Consider the following 19,396-nt stretch of genomic DNA (forward strand, 5'->3'; position numbering starts at 1 on the left):
TAGCCAACCCAATTGGTGGTTAACTTAAGAAAGCACTTGGATAAATAATTTTCAGCCTGAAAGATCCTGAAGAAGATGTGAGTATAAGTCGCCTGTTACTAGGGCATGTTCTCATAAAAAAAAAATGTATATGGTTTGTTGCTCCACTATGCAGATGTTTGACTAGACAAATACTTTCAATAAAATAAAATAAAAAAAATGATTTAGCACAATGTGTCATGATTTGATTAAATGAATCTGTACCAAGATTAATGCAGGGACGGGATCTGGTGGGAAATACAGCTATTCCATTACCAGAAAAATGCTGACCACTAGGAAGAAGCTGAATGAGCAACTAAAATGTTTAGGCAGATCAAATGACAGATTTTAGGGCTGAAGGGATGGTTAGAAAGTATGCATTTGGTCTCCGTTTTCTAATGCAAGATACTTCTTAGAGACAATGCAAGAGAGAAACGATATATTCTTGCCAGATAGAGGACAGCTTTGGTTTTTGCATGACTGATGCAGCACTGTGGTTCAAATTGGCCACGTAATCTGAGCAATTAATGACATCTAACACACTGTCCGCTTTGTTGCTTCAGTTTGTTGACGTTTATATCCCCCTGCTTCTTCCCTAGCTCCCTCCCACTGCCACAGGTGCTTGCAGTCATCTATTTCTCTTCTCACACCAGCACACTGAGTACCCCACTTCCATTTTCCCATTCTTTGCATTGCTGCACCATTCTTCGCCTGTAATGCCCTTTCTCTTGCCATGCCAGTCTGTTTGCCTGCCCCTCCTCAAACATTGCACTTTCTCTCCTTTTCCTCTGGGACTTAAGTCACACAGGGTGTCCCTGGGGTTGTATTTTGTTCCTCAGTTATCACATGACATGCGAGAACAGAAATGTCATTCTAGAGGACAGAGACCCCAAGCTTGGCCAGCGACAGAAGTTGCTTTGTGATGTTTTCATTGCGGTTCTATCTGGGCAGAGCAAACGGTTGGTATTTGCATGGCTTAACCACCAGCATCACCAAGGTGGTATATCGAATACCTTACCCATATAACTCAAGGAGTTTGTATTTAATTTCAATCTTCTGCTCATGGCCGAGCTGCCGGCAGAGTTTGAATTGATGAAGGGCCGCTGCCATTGCCCTCAGGGACATTCTGCCATGTAGAAAGGCTGGAGGCAAGTGGCAGATTAGGTTTCCAAGTAGGTCAACATCATATTCATCAGCAATGGAGCCGTTCTGAAACAAGAAGCATTTACCTTGTTGGCAGAGCTAATCTTGGCTCTTGCCCTGTATCGCTCAACTGCATCACAACGCATTTAAGCTCTGTGACCCTTTAAGGAACAAAGACACAACAGTTTGTACTGGCAACTTAATCTACAATTTTTGCCGAGACTGCTTTATACTTTTTCCTTCCTCCAATGCAACTGGTGATATTTAATAAGCACTTGTCAGAGCTTTCAGTGTATTCTTTATTCCATATTGAAGCACACATAAAAATAATTAAAACTACATCTCCTGCCACAATCTCCATTTCTAGGTGACCACACAACATCTGCAGACGTGGTGCATTTCTGCCTGGCAGGAGGGCCCTCACGTGGCCCTTTGTGCCAAAGGGCCACTAGCTCTTGCTGTCATAAGCCTCTGAGGGGGTTCTCAGCAGCTGCCAAATCACGAGGGATTATAGGGCTGGTTAGTATGTATAAGGACATGAATATTCACAGCTACATCAAATAACTAGTCTCTCCTAAAAACTGGTGACTGCTGCAGCTCCCAGAAATCACAAAATCCTCCTCTCCCATGGAGCTTCCTGCGCTAAGCACAGCTCTACAGGACTAGTGCCGCTTGGAGCAAGGGGCAAATGGGTCAGTTCCAGACTGTCCTGGCCAGTTCACCGTGGTCAGCAACGACATTTCATGAGAACAGTCTGCAACATGAATGAAGTCAAGGAAAATTGCTAAGGAAACTATAAAAAGGTTTCATTAGGCAGGGAACAATAAAATCAAAACAGTATACCAAAAAACGTAAGAATACAGATGGGTAAGTCAAGAACTTAGGCAGAGGGTGACTGCCATTACTGTGTGAAATGCAGTACAATAATATGTGCAAACAGAACCCCAGAATGGCTGTTTGAAGGGACCTCTGGAGGTCGTCCAGTCCACCTCCCCTGCTCAAAGCAGGTCAGCTACAGCAGGTTGCTTGGGGCCTGGGCACTAAGAGCTTCTGTGAGCTAGGTGATAGTCTAAGCCGCTCTTGCTTGTGACAATGAAGAATTGTATTATTGCCTTTGGGGCTCCCAGAGGCCACCAGCCATGGCTTCACTGCACAAACACAGTGCAGGAGAGCCCGTGTCTCAGGTTGCTGACTGCATAGAAGAGACCATGAGCGTGTGCATGTGGACCAGAGAGTAGAAGTAGGCAAGACAACTTTGTGGTGCATCACATGACAATAAAGGGAGAGGAACCTAATCAACCACTCTCACTTAGTTTGGAATTGTCAGTGGCTAATTACAGATTACCTTTTTTGCAGGTCCTCCTCCACTGCTGACCCCTCCTTGCCATACCTACCAAGCACTCCTGTACTTTTTGGAGGACAGCATTCTTTTTGTGAAGTCTTGGATTCAAAAGGTTCATCTCGGTCTGCCCCAGGCTTGCAATGAAAGGGACACACAAAGGGCCTGAAACATACTCCAGGTACTCAACCCTGCAGAAAGAATTCAAATGGTCTCAGAATGTAAACGCATATACCTGTAACCACACCCATAAAATCTGTGATGATGGCAAAATTTAAAGACAAGTCTGGACTTGAAAAATTATAAACTGGCCAGGCCAGAGAAGTTGCAATTAATCCACACCTTAACTTACATCTTCTTCCAGTTCATCGGCACATGAACCTTACTTCAAAAAATGGCTAAGGGTTATATATAGCTGCAAGTGGATGAAAGTGCTCTGAGATGCTTTAACACCATTTGGAACAAGACTGTCTACAGTTCAGACACTTTTCCCCCTTTCTCTTTTTTATTAGGAATAGTTATCTCATGAAGGAAGATGTGGTAGGTGGATTAAGGACAAGAAGTAATTTTAGAGTAGGCTTCCTTGTTATCAAAGTCCAAGAAGGCCTGCCAAATTAAACAAAATGGTGCTCTTCTCCACCCAGAGTGGCAGGCAGCCTTTGCAAATAAAGCCATATCCCAAAGCTGTGCAAGCCCAGCCTTACCAGGGTTTGTAGGCAAAAGCACCAGTGATTTCTGATGGCCCTGTACAAGCAACATGCAATTGTTGGCCAAATAAGTTGGTGCTGCAGTTTGTAGAAAGCCTTGTATTAAAGTCTTTCTGTTATTATTTTATTGTTTTTAAAGAAAGTAATGCTTTTTCAAACAGAATCCTTTTCTTACTTTTTTCAATTAAAAATATTCCAGGAAATAATAGTTCTGAATAGTTCTCATTCCTTTTTATCCCTTTAAGCACGTGGGAACAAAAAAATAAAGAAAAAGGGGAATTAACAAGTTGCATAATTCAGGAGTTCCTATCAAGGTAATTTTTTTTTTTCCTCAGAGGAAAAAAAGCTGTCACTGAGTATTACTTGGCTGTTTACCTAACGCAAAGTTTTGCTAACTTACAAAAATGTCTTTAAATAAAACTGAAAAGTTTTTAACCATACAGAGCAATATGCTTGCACAGTATGCAATGGCTTTGTCTTACATATCCACACTCGAAAAAAAAACCACAAAGAAATAAGCAAACCAAGCCTCACAACCTGCGGGGGTAGAAGCAAAGCAAAAGAAATCCAGCATAAACTACATGTAAGTCAGTTTTGTGATTCTATACAATTATGCTCAAGAAAGCCCAATGAATTTGCTCTGAAGGAGCAAAGGACCTCCCACTGTAAGAGAAGATCAAGTTCGAGACCACCTGAGGAACCTGAACATGCACAAGTCTATGGAACCTGATGAGATGCATCCCAGGGTCCTGAGGGAATTGGCTGATGTAGTTGCCAAACCACTCTCCATGATACTTGAAAAGTCACAGCAGTCAGGAGAAGCACATGGAGCCTGGCAAAAGGGAAACATTGCAGCCATTTTTTAAAAAGGTAGCAAGGAGGACCCTGGGAACTACCGACCCATCAGCCTTGCCTCTGTGCCTGGGAAGATCACGGAACAGATCCTCCTAGAAGCTCTGCTAAGGCACATGGAAGATGGGGAGGTTATTCAAGACAGCCAGCATGGCTTCCCCATGGGCAAGTCCTGCCTGACCAACCTAGTGGCCTTCTATGATGGGGTGACCACATCACTGGACAAGGGAAGAGCTACTAATGTCGTCTATCTGGACTTCTGTAAGGCCTTTGACATGGTCCCACACAACATCCTTCTCTCTAAGTTGAGGAGATACGGATTTGATGGGTGGCTTGTTGGGCGGATGAGGAACTGGTTGGATGTTTGCATCCAGAGGGTAAAGGGTCGATGGCTCAATGTCCAGATGGAGATCACTGACGAGCAGTGTCCCTCAGGGGTCCGTATTGGGACCAGTACCATTTAATATCTATCTTCATCAATGACACAGACAGCAGGATCAAGTGCACCCTCAGCAAGTTTGCAGATGACACCAAGCTGAGTGGTGCAGTTGACACACCTGAGGGATGGGATGCCATCCAGAGGGACCTGGATAAGCTTGAGGAATGGGCCTGTGTGAACCTCATGAGGTTCAACAAGGCCAAGTGCAGGGTCCTGCACCTGGGTCAGGGCAACCCCTGGGACCAATACAGGCTGGGGGATGAAGGAATTGAGAGCAGCCCTGCTGAGGAGGACTTGGGGGTGCTGGTGGATGAAAAGCTAGACATGAGCTGGCAATGTGCACTCACAGCCCAGAAGGTCAACCATAGCCTGGGCTGCATCACAAGAAGCATGGCCAGCAGGTCAAGGGAGGGGGTTCTGCCCCTCTACTCTGCTCTCGTGAGACCCCCACTTGGAGTCCTACGTCCAGCTCTGGAGCCCTCAGCACAGGAAAGACATGGACCTGTTGGAGTGGGTCCAGAGGAGGCCACAAAAATGATCAGAGGGATGGAACACCTCTCCTATGAGGACAAGCTGAGAGAGTTGGGGTTGTTCAGACCTCACTGCAGCCTTCCAGTACTTAAAGGGGGCTTATAAGAAAGATGGGGACAGATGTTTTAGCAGGGCCTGTAGTGATAGGACAAGGGGTAATGGTTTTGAACTGAAAGAGGGTAGATTTAGACTAGATATAAGGAAGATGTTTTTCACAATGAGGGTGGTGAAACACTGGCCCAGGTTGCCCAGAGAGGTGGTAGATGCCCCATCCCTGGGAACATTCAAGGTCAGGTTGGACGGGGCTCTGAGCAGCCTGCTCGAGTTGAAGACGTCCCTGCTCGTTGCAGAGGCGTTGGACTAGATGGCCTTTAAAGGTCCCTTCCAACCCAAAGATTCTATGATTCTACGATTCTACGAATTAACCCCTTTATCTTAGCAGACATCAGCAACAGTATAAGCAGCAACATTACAAGCATCTTCATTGCTGCCACAGCAGTGCACTGTGATTCGGTCTGCGCACACTGCGCTTTAAGGAGGACTGATTTCAAGGATGCAAAGGGATCCACAATTGTGACAAAAATGGGCTATACTAAAAGACATCAGGTATTACCAGCTTTCACTTGACACAGATTTTGGCTACAGTCAGTGACCACTTTTTATAAATTACCATCTGTTTGAATCATCAGTTTTCTTAGGACTGAAGAGGTTATTAAAAAAGTGCACAGAAGGACTACTCTGAATGTACTGCTACGAGTGCGGTAACTTAAGATGTAGGGAGATGTAACTTACGGAAGCACCAAAATGAGGAAGGGAGGAATAGATGCATTGGAGACTTTCCAAAACTTCCAAGCCAAACAATTAACCTAAAAGCAACAAAAATTTAAGATCTTAGACATCTGGAAATTTTGAGGAAGAATGAAAATACTGTTTGTTTATTACAGCTTATATATTAGCATATATAAAACGGCATATTATCTTCAGAGAGCATTTTTGTTTGGCTTTTTTAAAGGAGTTTTCTCTTTGTAGACATCAGAGATGAGACATCCTGTATTTGAGTGCATGAGAGCATTTCTATGTTTTTGAAACTCGGGTATATTTCCAAACAGATTACTCATGAATTAGCAAATCAGAAGGGCTGCAGAAATTTTGTGCAATTTGTAAGTGACAAAGGAAATTGTCAAAATGAAGTACAATAACAGACAAATTCACACATAAAAGTTTTAAATGAACTATGTTAACAGACAAGTTCACACATACAAGATTTTGAAAAAAACGAGAATAGAATTAACCAAATTCTAATTAACCTACAGTTTGGACATTGGGTAGTATGTTTATGTACACAAAGTCTTTTTTTGGTTTTACCTGATATGGAGAAAGCAGGTGAAGATTGTTTTCAAATAATTTAAAATTGTTTAAAAAAATGTCTGTGCCCATAGTTTCAATGAGTTGACAAGTTACTCCTTTCACAAGCTGTCCTGTGCTGATAGGAAAAGCAAAGTTCAATCTTTGGAATATTTAAGCAGAATCTAGTCCTTATTCCCCACAACCATGTCCTAAGATACAGTTTCTTGACCACCTCACTTTCCCATTTCTTGTAACTGAAAGGCTATTGAAAGTAAAAATGTAATCAAATTGAAAAGTATTGACTGAGCCTTAAAATACCAAAACCTCTGCAATGCTTTGATCCTGATGTTAGATTTGGAGACCCTTTTTAACAAGGAAGGTGAATTATCCTGTGGTACCAAGGAATGAATAAACATAAGATAGTACAAAATAACCACATAGTGTTTATGTTTACCTCAAAGTCACTCTCATGACAAAACTAGACTTAAACTGCATTTCAGTAGAGACTATTATCCATACCTTAGAAGGTCAACAGGATAGTTTTTCTTAGACAGTAATTCATACAGATACAAAGCCTGAAATAAAACCCACCATATTTAAAGTTAAGCTTAGGTAATTCAGTTGCAAGATGCAGTAACTACTGCAAGGTTTTTGTATGCTTAACTCTCTTGGGTACTCTAAAGGCATTTCTATGGTCCAGTTTGGCCAAGCAAAAGGTTTGGGATCCAGGGCTGACTTTCTTCGTCACAAGACAAGACATCACTGACTGGCACTACAGGATGATGTTAAACATGTTCAGGGCACACAACCACAGAATAATCTAGGTTTGAAGGGACCTCTGGAGATCACGTGGTCCAATCTTGCACCTCTCTGGGCAGAGCCAAAGGGCTGACTGTACATGCAAATCTCTAGTATACAGTCCTGGAAAGAGAAAATCTACGTGGCAGAATCTTTAAGACTTTTAAACTCAGCACATTAATGCTTCTCTTTCTGTAACATTGTCTCATAATGCTGCCTAGGCTCTAAGTGTCCTCTGGTTGTTTAGGTCAAGATATATTTGGGGCAGTTCCTTCCTTTTATCTATGTTCCTTGAACACATATGTATTACAACACTTCTCCTGTTCTCCCGTCATACTACATTGCAGTGGAGTGGGAACTGCACAATAATTTTTACCTGGCTTCTTCTTAGTTCTTTTTCTTTCATCATTGAAGAATTATATCCAGTCTGCTTCCATAAATCAGAAAGAGATATTTCTTTAAAGAAGCTTCCTTGTATATCTTTGACTGATGGAGAAAAATCTCCAGATGCAGCTATCTAAAAAGAGGAACAGATAAATACATGGTATTTCAGAACCGATGCTTAGATTTACAGGATTTGTCATTCTTTCTATTCTGTGTAATATTTCCCTTAAGAGGATAAAGGAAAAACATGTCGGTATTAAAAATGCCACAGGACTAAGCAAGAGACAGCTTTCAAAATATACTTGGTGTTCAGAAAAAACACTGGAAATACTAACCATTGAACTAAAAAACACACCTTGGTGACAACATTTTAAATCATGGTCTGCATATCTGGTTATTGTGCTCTTGTACAGAGAGACCCTGCTACACACTCGAGTTTATAATCACCTTCCTGAGGATCCCTTGCTGTTGTGCAGGCGATAAGTCAGATAAGTACTGGGACGTTGTGCCTCGAATAATCTGAGAAAGCTCTTTTGGGTTCATGCTGTAGAATGACTGGGTGCTAATGCCAGTTACCAACACGCCCATTTGACTAATGTTATAAAATGTTAAAACCTGCAGAGATAACAGCACAAAAAACCCAGAAAGTTTTATGGCTTGTGAACAGCAGATATATTTAAAAGCAAAAGTTAATAAACAAATGAAAACTATTATTGTTGAATACTTAATACATTTCTTGTCTGGGGATGCAGTACTTTCTTCAGATTTCTTTCAATTCAGACAAGACTGTCCAGGGAACAAATGTGACAATTTTCTCAGAGGTGCCTTTTTTAGAAACTTCAGAGAGGACCTGGTTCCTTCATTACAGTATACTTGAGTATATAGTTTGGGATCTCAGATCATGCAAATTCTGCTTAGGGCGGTGATACAGGCAAAATAATATATACAACTGCCAAATACAAATAGTCATTCTCTCTGTTACTAGAGAATTACTTCAGGACATACAGTCTTGGATGTTTTTATTTGATTTAAACAAAATTTTCAGACCACTAATGGTATTAAAAAAGAGTCTTATACTAAACTCCTAAAAATCTATGGTATCACTGAGAAAAAAAAAAAATCATTTTTAAAAACAGAAGGTAGGAAAGCTGTTATCAGAGGTACCTTTTCATAAGAGAGGTATTTACTAGATAAAATCATAACTTGGCTTTTTGCCCACCCAGAGACTTGGTTTAATGTTGCGATAGCATTATGCACCGCTTCAGGTGACAAAGATGCCAGCTGACTTGAAGTTAGTCCAACCACAGCATCTGACAGAGATCCAAGGATATCATTCAATGTCTGGTTTTGCAAGGCAATGTTCAGGAGTTGAGATTTGAGCTGAAGTAAAGAAAAAAAGCAGATGGGAAATAAAAACCTGCCAAGACCAATTTTCATTATTACCTAAAACTTTAACTGGAGTGTCTGGAATAGGCATTGGCAAACATTTAGTGACCACACACTTTATAAAAATAGAACCACAGTTGTCAAAAGAATACAGAATAGGAGGAAAAATGACAAAAGAATGATCACTGTTAAAAAGGGCTTTTATTCTTTGCATTATACGATCCACTTATTTCTTAGATTCCAGTCATTTTTCACTCTTTTCTTTCCAAATTCAAGAATAAAGTCCCCCCTCCTCCATTTTCAGGATTATGTTCGGCAAGAAGAAGGAGCATTGTACCCACCTTCTGAACCTCAGCCTGGAAACCTCTCAATTGATTGCATTTAATCATCTGATGAAGTAAAGCCCGGGCCACAGCAGCATCCATCTGTTCCATGTCATCATAAAAGCAAACTAATAAACCTAGCCTATACAGAAGAAAATACATTAGCTAACTCCTGACATACAAGGTGTCATTCTCAGGAAACTGAAATACATTATGGTATACCCTACTTGTACTCAAAACTGGAGTCATTTCTGTCTCTCACTAGCGCCTGAAACTGCAATCTTTAAAACTCCACGTGGCCTGAAACTGGGGTATGAGACATTTGCGCTGTTCTCTGTATTGAGCTGAACTCTACCCAGACTGCTTGTGCTGTCAAAAATTTAACTTTCTTGGTTCCGTTTGTCCACGGATGGATTTTCCCAGCTAACAACTCCACTCCTCTTCACAGAATTTGCAGCATAATCTCTGCTTTGAAAAGGTTGGAGGGCTAAATAAGTCTCTAGAAGTGGCTTGCTGGGTTCTTATCTGGATTGAGTGGATGTTTTGAACTCTAAACCCTGCTTGGATTTCACAGGCAACATAAGTCATCCGTGTGTCAGAGCAGCGGCTAGAGCATTACAGGGTCTCTTTATCATTTCAGGTTTAAATAAAGCCTGCTGTATTTCACATCAAACATAGGACCGGCCGATGGATGGAGACCCGTCCAGTTCAGCACTGGCTGGGAGAAAACGCGCCGAGGCTCACGGTCCTACTCGTGCCAGCACAGCAGTCTGCAAGGCAGTGCTGCGAACCAGACGCGGAGCTCATTTTCCTCCACAGTACCTGTGCTGCAATGCTCAAGCCAGCATTTCCACTAACCTCTGTGAAGCACAACCACCACCACAGCCGGTGGAGAGAAGTAGTCATACCACCAGGCACCTGCTGTAGGTGGCCTTCTGACTCGGGCCTTGTGCTTACTTGCTGCCATTACCTACAGCCCTGCAAAGGAGGCCTGAACTGTGCTTCGCTCTCTCTGGACTTTAAATTTCATAGTGATGGTGGTGACTTTGTTTGTAGGAAGCCTGAAACAATCCCCTGTCACTGTAAACAACTAGCCTTTGCTGTCATAATTTACACAGGACAAGAACCTACAAAGCCCACCTTTCCTGCTACAGTCTCTGTTTTTCAGCAGTTCAATCATGCAGGCACACGGAGTCTAGGCAACAAGGAGCCTGGCCATAAAGTCCCGATGCGAACTAAACCAACAGCGGACAACGCTGCAGCACTATCACACACTCAGTAAAATTCTGCAGCACAGAAAGGCTTAGCTTTTCGTTCCTCTTGTCCCTCAAAAACAACCTGCTTAGCAATGTAACAAAATACTGCTTCAGCAGCCCGTCTGGATTCATGCGATATCACCAAACTAATATGCAAATCAAAGAAACACCTATAACTGCATCTTTATAACAAATAATTACCTTCTGATGCATTATTGCATAGCCACCAAGAGCTCTTCATCTCCTTTGGGATTAGCAGCAATGAATAATACTACTACTTAAAAGTGCATTTAAATCATCAGTATGGTTAAAATGAGTAATATAAAATAAGTGTGTTGTAAAAATGGAATATATTAAGGAATATGGAGCATGACATTTCTCTCATCTGTGAGAATGTGGCACATCTCATGAGTGGTAAAATAATTTTTAAGACTTCTGACATAAAAATTTAGAGTGCGGGCACAATTCTTCTCTCGCTTAGATCTCCGACAATCAGCATACTTCATGGAAGTGAGTTACATTGCAATAATGACAGGAGCTCTGAAGCCATAAAGCATATTCTCCATTAGTTTAAAACTCCAAGGTATCCCCCAAGGAGACTACAAATAACTTCAGACAGTGGTGTCTTGGCACTAAATACATCCATTTATACGACAGTGTAAATGTAAATGTGGAGTACAGCACTTTCTTGCAGGTAGCTCACGCTCGCTGCGTATTTATGAGTAAGAGCAGTTTATCTTGGTTTTTATTACTGTTAAAGTTTAGTGCTGATTTGACAGCCCTGAAAATGCCATTTCCTGCTTACACACCTAAGTCACATGTAAACGTGGCTCATTGCTACCCTGCAGGACGCAAAGAGGACAGCGGGACGAGCTTTATACCTCTTTGCTTTGTGACCTCTTTGGTGACACCCATGCCAATTAAAACCCATTTGCAGTCCTGGCTGGTGTGAGCTAAGTCCTAACTGGAACATGATTTGCACAAAACACCTCCATCTTTGTGATTCAAACAGTCAAGGCAACTCATGTTCCACTATCCCAATTTATTTTATTGCTGTACTGTGCAGTGTGATGGGGTTTGATTGGATCCCCCAGATCCTGCTGTAGTCCTCCTACTACGGCGACAACTCACTGCAACGCAGGAGCCAAAGCATTAGCTAATTAGGCACACCTCCAAAAATTCATAGAGTAGCAATTCTTCACTCTTGATAACTAGGGTTGGGCTTCAGCCTGGATTTTTCTGCTGGAAGGAAACAGCTATGCCACATCAACAATTTCATCAGCTACTCACTGCTCCTCTCTTTTCTCCTTACTTATTCGTTCTCTCCATACACAGCCATAAAAGAAAAAGAAAAGCAGTCTTGCCTGTACATAGTTGAAGTGTTTCTCATATCAAATCCCGAGGAGTTTATTCTTTCCAGGAAAGCTTGTGCAAGCTCTGGTGTGATATCATACACTGTGTCCAACTGCTTTGTTGCATTGTCATAGCTAATGAATAGTTTTATCTGACCAGTACAAACAAAATCATGCATCAGGATTATGAAACAATTACATCCAATAAAATATCTGTTTGACACTCTAAATTAATTGACTCCATTAATGTTATAAAGAAAGGAATTTGGTTAACAGAGTATTTTTGAAGGCAAAGCTGAGTGAGCAATTCTCTGTCAAACTGTCAAATAATTTGAGTCTTCTATCATCGGTCCCTGTCTTTTACTACAAGTCAGAAAAGTCTGACACAGATAAATAATTACGTATTAATCATGGACATTTTCAAATTCCAAAAAGAGAGGAATATTTGGTTGACAATGGATTTGGATGCACTTTATATTTAAGTCATTAAAATATATAAACTTCTTTTTCATGTTTAAGTTTGCATTTGTGTTCATATTGTTTGTAGCTGACATCACTTGACAATGATATATCCGACCACATTTTGTTACTTACTTCATTGAGATTAATTTTCAGAATTTCTTCTAATGGGAAATGGATCATGTATCTTCCCAAAATCCATAAGTTTTCTGCACTGACCCAAGAAGTTGATTCATTGAAATCTGTTTTGTACAAATAAATACTCACTACAGTGTTAAGAAAGTAATTATTTTTCAAATATATTGTACCCAGTATATTGTTATTGGAAAATAATTTTAAAAAAATATCTGCAAATCAGAAAAACCCTTAGCAGAGGATGCAGGTTCTCTGCATTAGCTAGATTTTAGCACCACATTTTTATGAGGCCATACTTTTTTTTAATAAAAATGAAATAGTGTTTCAAATGTCTCAAATTTTATCACGTGAAAATGATGAATATTTTATGTTGTCAAAATAGAAAATAGATAAAGTATAGGACAGGAAAAATTAAACCAATAGCATTAAATATGAAGCAGCGTATTTTAAATTCAGTCATCTTAATCAAATATATTATTTAAGAACACCAGGAAGGCACGCTACTTCATAACACTTTATACATCTCATATATTATTATTGATGATACCACTTATTTCAGCAATATGCAATAGCAATAATGAAGAAAATGGAAAATCATATACCTACATGGAAATAGGTTGGCAAAAAATACAAAATGCTGCATAACAGTTAAAAGATTACATTAATTTAGTAACATTCTCCCAAGGACTGAAAATTAAATCAAGATCCAAATATTCCAGAGAATAAAGTAGTTATGGACCAGGTGGGTACTCTAAGCCACAAAGACAGTGTTTTCTCCAAGGCGTTATAATTTGGATAGCTCAACGTGTGATACCTCTGAACATATTCCTTAGCAGTGCTGATACTCACAGCTCTGTTGAAATAAAATCATCAGTGCACTTTGAAGAGTTTTCAGTATCTGAAGAAAAACAGCCTATAAATATCAGAAGCTGAAGAACCTAATTTAGTAAGAGATTTTTCTGAAAACACAGATCTAGGCTCCTTAGCCAAGACAAAACGATGCTCCCAGCAGACCTGTCTGTCAGGCCTCTGTTTTTTTAAGCGAAATTATCTCCCATTACCAGGATATTTAAGCAAGTTGAAAGATATGATAGAAGAGTTAAACAAAAACTAGCACAATTTAAGGACGTTGACTGTGGCCTTTAGCAGAACAGACTTGCAGTTACCAACCATGGTAGCCGTGATCCCCAAAAACTGTTTTGTTATTTTAAAATAAGGTAAAAAATTCAAAGTTACAGCCTCCTGTTTTTGCAAGGGCTGCCAGCATGCTTCATCTCTGAATACCTCAGCATTTTCAATACGGAACTTGTGAGAATTGGCTGAATGGCAAAGAAATTTCTTGAAAGGTTCGACCCTTAAGACACAGAAGCCACATGTCACAGAATCACAGAATCACTAGGTTGGAAAGGACCTTCAAGATCATCAAGTCCAACCATTAACCCAGCGCCACCATGTCCCCTAGACCATGTCCTGAAGCGCCACATCCACACGTTTCTTGAACACTTCCAGAGATGGCGACTCCACCACCTCCCTGGGCAGCCTGTTCCAATGCCTGACCACCCTCTCAGTGAAGAAATTTTTCCTAATATCCAATCTAAACCTCCCCTGGCACAACTTGAGGCCATGTCATCTCCTGCTCACCCAGTGATCCAGCTACAGGGCCTGCCCGACGCTGCAGGGGAACGCAGGAGGCTGGAAATGCTCTCTGCATTTCTGCAGGCACCACAGCTCTCTGTCACCAAAACCAGCAGACATGCTTGGGAGGTGGCCCCGCAAGCGCCACAAATATGAGGCTGCTTTCAAGTTTCTTTTCTGCTGGGCTTCAGTGAGGAAGACGCTGCTTCTGCAGAGGGCTGATCCCTTCTGCTCAGGCCTGATGGGTTCTGCAACCCAGACTACCAGAACTAGCTGGTAATCAGTCCACACCTGATGCCTTCAGGAGTGGATTCACCATATCTGCACTGCTCTGCATCTGAAGCAGCAACCGGGACCTAAGACAGGCAAGATAATTCTCAGTCCCTCCTGAGCTGGGTGATCTTTTACAAACTGAGGGTTCACTAATGTTTCAGACACAACCCAAGATGTCTGATGCTGTGGGATTTTCCCAGGACTGCTGAGTATCACCAGGCAAGTTCTGCATCTTTGCTTCCCCAGTAATACACGGGCAGTAATGTCACCTCATAGCAGCATCATGAACTTCCTCCTGACAACTTAATGGGTTACTCTGGTGTTTTGAAATAGCAGAAGCCCTGGGAGCCAAACTTTGCTCTACCGAAGCAAGTGGGCATTTTGTCTTTGATTTCCAGAGAAAGAGGAAGAACATACACATCTAAAAGTCTAAAATGCTCCCACGGCAGCACTGCTGGGATGTTCAGTGAAATCCAAGCACTGGCTCTGGTGCATCAGTGCCGCTGCCGCTTTACAGCCCCCTCGTGGAGCCTGTTCTGCACTGTCCCAGCTGTGGCACATCTGTTAAAGACATATTAACAAGGCAAACAGATGTGATAAAATGCATAAAATCAGAATTAATTACCTTTGCTTTCATCTTGTTCCTTTTCTGAACAAGTCAGTGCCATGTGCAGTAGAACTTTCACAACATCCTGCATTTCTTTTGTGTTTTTAAACAGTGCATTGACTAATGTATTCTGAGACAGATCTGTTTTTATAGTCTGAATAGGAGTTCAGAAGTGAGCAACATGCTTGTGCAGAGTACTTGACAACTGTATCCTATTAAAGTCTTAGAAAAAGGACTCGAGTACAGAGATTTTGTGTATAGCTCTATGGAGAAGAGGTGAAGAACAAGCATCTTTGGAGAATTATTTGCCATGAATAACAAATATATTACATTTACCATACCCTGGAGCAAAGGTATTCAAGGCAGCTACCTTTAAGCAGACCTGTGTCAAATTTGGGAAAGAATTCAATACAATGGACAGGCCTTTTGCTGACTGTTTTTCCTCTTATGAGAAGCAAGACGGAAATACTTTGTACATAACATACCACTCATGTTAGAAGATTCTTGTAGAATCTGCTTCATCCAGCCATACAGAGCTCTCTGGGTATTTGCCGAGGTTTTGTCATAGAGGTCTTTGAATACTGTTGATCTAAGTGATAACAAGGGCGTATTAGTTCACTAATGAGTTAACTATTTATTTTTTAAAATGACACACACACAAATGTTTTTAGAAACAGCAACACATAAGCAGAAAGCTATATCTGGAAAATAGAGGGAGACCATATAGTAACCACAAGTATATACAATAAGCAACTGCTACATAGTATTAATTGTGTCTGGAAAATAAATGGCTTACAAGTTTCTGAAAGCATCCTCCTGCAGAACCTTTGGGAGGCTCCCAATGACATCAGGTTGGAGATAGTTCACTGCTGACACATGCAAAACCTGGCTTAGGATATCCACACAGTCCGAAGCACTCAGAGCCAGAAAGCATTTATCCAGTGTTACAAGGAACAAAGTCCTGTTTACTCCCGGGCTTTGAAAAAGTCTCTCTCTAGTCTTGTCCCAATCAAGAATAATATTTCCTATTTCCTGCAAGCAACAAAGGGTTAAAAGAAAGTCTCTTAGATGAATTCAACATCTTGGTCATTTTGAGGCCTATCAGAAAGCACTCTACAAACAATATGGTGCAAAATATTGCCTGGTTGCATTACTTCAGATAATTCCTTTCTGGCATTGGCCAGAGACCAGCTTGAATCTTTTGACAAAACCAAAATTAAGAACAGAAAAATAACCCAAATGGCTGAAGTTATAGTGTGTGCTCTCATGAACAAGTTAGCTACTTGGAAAATTAAAGGATACTGGAGGGTTATTATTTCATACATAATTTAATACGTAGACATCTCTAGAATAGACTTTTTCCCAAGCAGTATTTCTTGCAGCCGTTACTACAAGCACCTGCTCCAGAAGATGGGGCAACATCAGAGCGCCAAGCACAGGGAATAAAGTCACCCTGGCTGGGGATGAATTATTAGGTTGCTCCATCTCACAAGTCGACATGTATGGGACAGCCTGTTCAGCACGGATAGTTCATGCAATATTATCAGTCCTGGAAGAACTGGGTGTGCCGTTTGCAAAGACTAAATTTACAGTTTATTGAAAGGGCTTATGCTCTACTGCTCTGGCTCACAGTGTGTGCTTGTGCACCTACCCCATGTGCTTTGGCAGCAGGAGCTGCACCACCACTGTTTGAACAGTGGATTATACTGTGTTTGCTCTGGGCAGCCACCTCCTGTGTCTGGGGAAACACTCTCCCTTTCTCCCAGATTAATCTCCACCCCCTCAGTGATACCCATGCTGGAGGCCCTTCCTCCCGGCAGGGAAGATGCCAAGCGCTCTCACACATCAGGCTGTGATCCGGAGATCCCCTCTGCAGGGAACCTCCCTGGCTGGCACTCACTGACTTTGAGTGAGACTTTTAAGATGGGTCACCAACTTCAAGACATGAATTAAATGAAACAAGTCCAACCTAAGGAGAAGGGCTCCTGGAATCTAATCCAAGCCAGCTAAGTAACTGCATGGCGAGCACTGCGAGACCCCCAGTCTGGCCCTTTCCCAGTTACCTCAACCATTGACAGCAGCTTTTATTTTTCACAAGTGCAAAGTGACTTACAAGATGGTCCTTTCTGCTGTTGAAGAGATACTTCATTGCAGTTTGGAACTGCTGCTGATCAAGCTGTTGCAATTCGAATAGCAGTTGCCTAGGCTGGTATAAAAGGTTCTTCAGGTAACTTTTTATGGACGTCTGAAGTATAGAAAAATATGCGTAATATACATAAAACACATACTATTGTACTGGGGGCATCTTTTATTCCCTGAAAGTCTCCACATAAGGCGAGGTAAATGCTTAGCTTCTGTATTGTCTGGGTTGTCAACAACTAGAATAACTATACTCAACACACACTGTAAACAAAAATTATCTGAAAGTCATTTTGAAAGACAATAATTTTTAAATCCTATTCTTGGCTCCATGAGAGAGTCCTCTCCAGTGAGCCATTTAACAAAAAAGCCTCAGTTTCTCACTTCATAAAACAAGAGTAATAATGCTTTTCTGCTTCACACAGCAGAGCTGTGAAAATGAACCTTTTAAAGAGCTCAGAAAAATCAGGTACTATGTGCATATTATTATTACTTAAAAAAAGGAAGGAAATGTGCAATTAGATGGGAGGAAAACACTGCACCAGGTCGTAAGGCAAAAATATTCTCTCTCACATCAAACTGCACTACGAGTTAACAATCTCATGCCTGTTTTGAAAATCTAAGGGGAATTATAACATTGGAACAGAAAGCACTGTAAGGCTCATTAGCACCAGACTGGAGTAAAATCCCTTCTAATTCCTGACAGAATTATTTCAGAATTGGTTTGGAATTTGAGTTGAAACTGTTCTTTGTTGTCTTTGCATTGCCACCAACAAATATTAACATAGTTAGGTCCTTGTTGTCTAGGGGGTCCAGGCCTGATTACAGTTGTGAAGTGTCAATAAATCTAATCAAATGGGAAGAGGCAGCGTTACTCTCCTGTAGGACTGGATGAGCTCTGACAGTGAAATGGAGCTTGGGAACAGGTTTTGAGCGTTGCAGAGCTGCAGGGCCATGGGCTTTTGGGAATGCCTGAGGCTCAGAGATTGCACATTTGACACTTTCCTTTTTCAGAGCGTACGTAGGGAGGAGGGAGGGGGGAAGGTTTTGATTAGCAGGCTACAGCTCCACTTAAACCAGCTCATAACTAATCATACTGACCAGGGATAAAGAACAATGACTTTTTCCTATGTCACTTCCACATTACCAGTTTACAAAAACAGAGTTCAGAGGAGCCTTAAAAGGTGGATGCGTTTTGTAGGATGCTCTGGAGCCTCTCATTCCATCAGAAGCAGTGCAAACCACAGCCATGGTCAAAATCTGGGAGAAACCTGCCATTTTGTGGAGAAATACACATACTGATGTGTATACACTCAATTCAGAAACAATTGCTGAGCCTGAAAACTCCTAATTTCTGCTTTCCATCAGAGAAGCAGCAAAAATATCTCTCTCATTATTTCTGCCTTGCATTCTGCTGCAATCTCAGGGGAAAAAGACAAACTAAAAAAACTATTCCTATTTCCTACTTATCTACCACACTGTAGATCTGTTCGTTATCTCTATTATTGACAACCTAGTTTTGGCTACAGAGATAGGTTGCTTTTTTAATTCCTTTTTAAACAAGAATTGTCATGCATTTTAAATGACACAAACCTGTAGGCTGCTAAGAGTAAACATAACTTCCTGGGCATGAAAATACATCATGACTTTTGTAAGCGTATCTGCTGTCCAGACATTAGAACTGCAACAGAAAACAGGACCAAAAATGCCAGTAAAATAGCATAACGTACAATAGCAGATTACAAGACAAAACAAGAATAAGAAAAGCAAACATTGTTAGTAACACCATAATGATAGGAGTATTCAGCTTTTTGGCCTAACAAGACTAATAGCCAACCTATTTAATGCAATGAAAACATGTGGTTCAATGAGGAATGGAATGAATTAGTTATGAGTTTTTTAATCTGACTCCACCACCACCCACAACAATCTCAATTTTCCAACATGTTGCCATTAGTAGCATCTCCAGGCATGAGACAAGCTGTGCTGTGGCTAGTCCGGAGCTATAGGTGTGCTTCCTGGCACCCCATTATGCCTGTTCTGATCTGCTTGTAGAAAGAAAGTACAGTGACTAATGTCTGCTGCCTTTCCCTCAGCAGAGTCATTAATTTCAGTGTGTCGTCTTTAAATAGCCATTGATTCTCTCAAAATATGTAGGAGTGGAATTGCTTCTGAGGTTTATATTGCTCTCTCAAATTTAAACAAAATCAGCAAGTAATTCAAAAGTCACCAGGAGCTGGAGGAAGTGGGATGGATGGGGGACAGAGCAGGAA

The 19,396-nt window shown here is 41.2% G+C and overlaps 1 protein-coding gene across 1 annotated transcript in view; it reads right to left on the reverse strand.

Moving 5' to 3' along the window:
• The window catches only part of OTOA (otoancorin), a 37,294-nt gene that overhangs the window by 16,846 nt on the left and 1,052 nt on the right, over positions 1 to 19,396 (reverse strand). The window contains exons 5-19 of the mRNA XM_010291913.1: positions 18,717 to 18,804; positions 17,098 to 17,229; positions 15,781 to 16,016; positions 15,470 to 15,573; positions 12,470 to 12,576; positions 11,888 to 12,027; positions 9,286 to 9,409; positions 8,723 to 8,938; positions 8,006 to 8,173; positions 7,551 to 7,691; positions 6,896 to 6,951; positions 6,395 to 6,512; positions 5,822 to 5,895; positions 2,556 to 2,691; positions 1,037 to 1,227 (exon numbers count right to left, since the gene is read on the reverse strand). Of these exons, the coding sequence (XP_010290215.1) occupies positions 1,037 to 1,227; positions 2,556 to 2,691; positions 5,822 to 5,895; positions 6,395 to 6,512; positions 6,896 to 6,951; positions 7,551 to 7,691; positions 8,006 to 8,173; positions 8,723 to 8,938; positions 9,286 to 9,409; positions 11,888 to 12,027; positions 12,470 to 12,576; positions 15,470 to 15,573; positions 15,781 to 16,016; positions 17,098 to 17,229; positions 18,717 to 18,804 (2,031 nt within the window). The remainder of the gene's footprint in view (positions 1 to 1,036; positions 1,228 to 2,555; positions 2,692 to 5,821; positions 5,896 to 6,394; positions 6,513 to 6,895; positions 6,952 to 7,550; positions 7,692 to 8,005; positions 8,174 to 8,722; positions 8,939 to 9,285; positions 9,410 to 11,887; positions 12,028 to 12,469; positions 12,577 to 15,469; positions 15,574 to 15,780; positions 16,017 to 17,097; positions 17,230 to 18,716; positions 18,805 to 19,396) is intronic.

This window comes from Phaethon lepturus, unplaced genomic scaffold (genome assembly GCF_000687285.1).
Source record: "Phaethon lepturus isolate BGI_N335 unplaced genomic scaffold, ASM68728v1 scaffold29157, whole genome shotgun sequence".
Taxonomy (NCBI): domain Eukaryota; kingdom Metazoa; phylum Chordata; class Aves; order Phaethontiformes; family Phaethontidae; genus Phaethon; species Phaethon lepturus.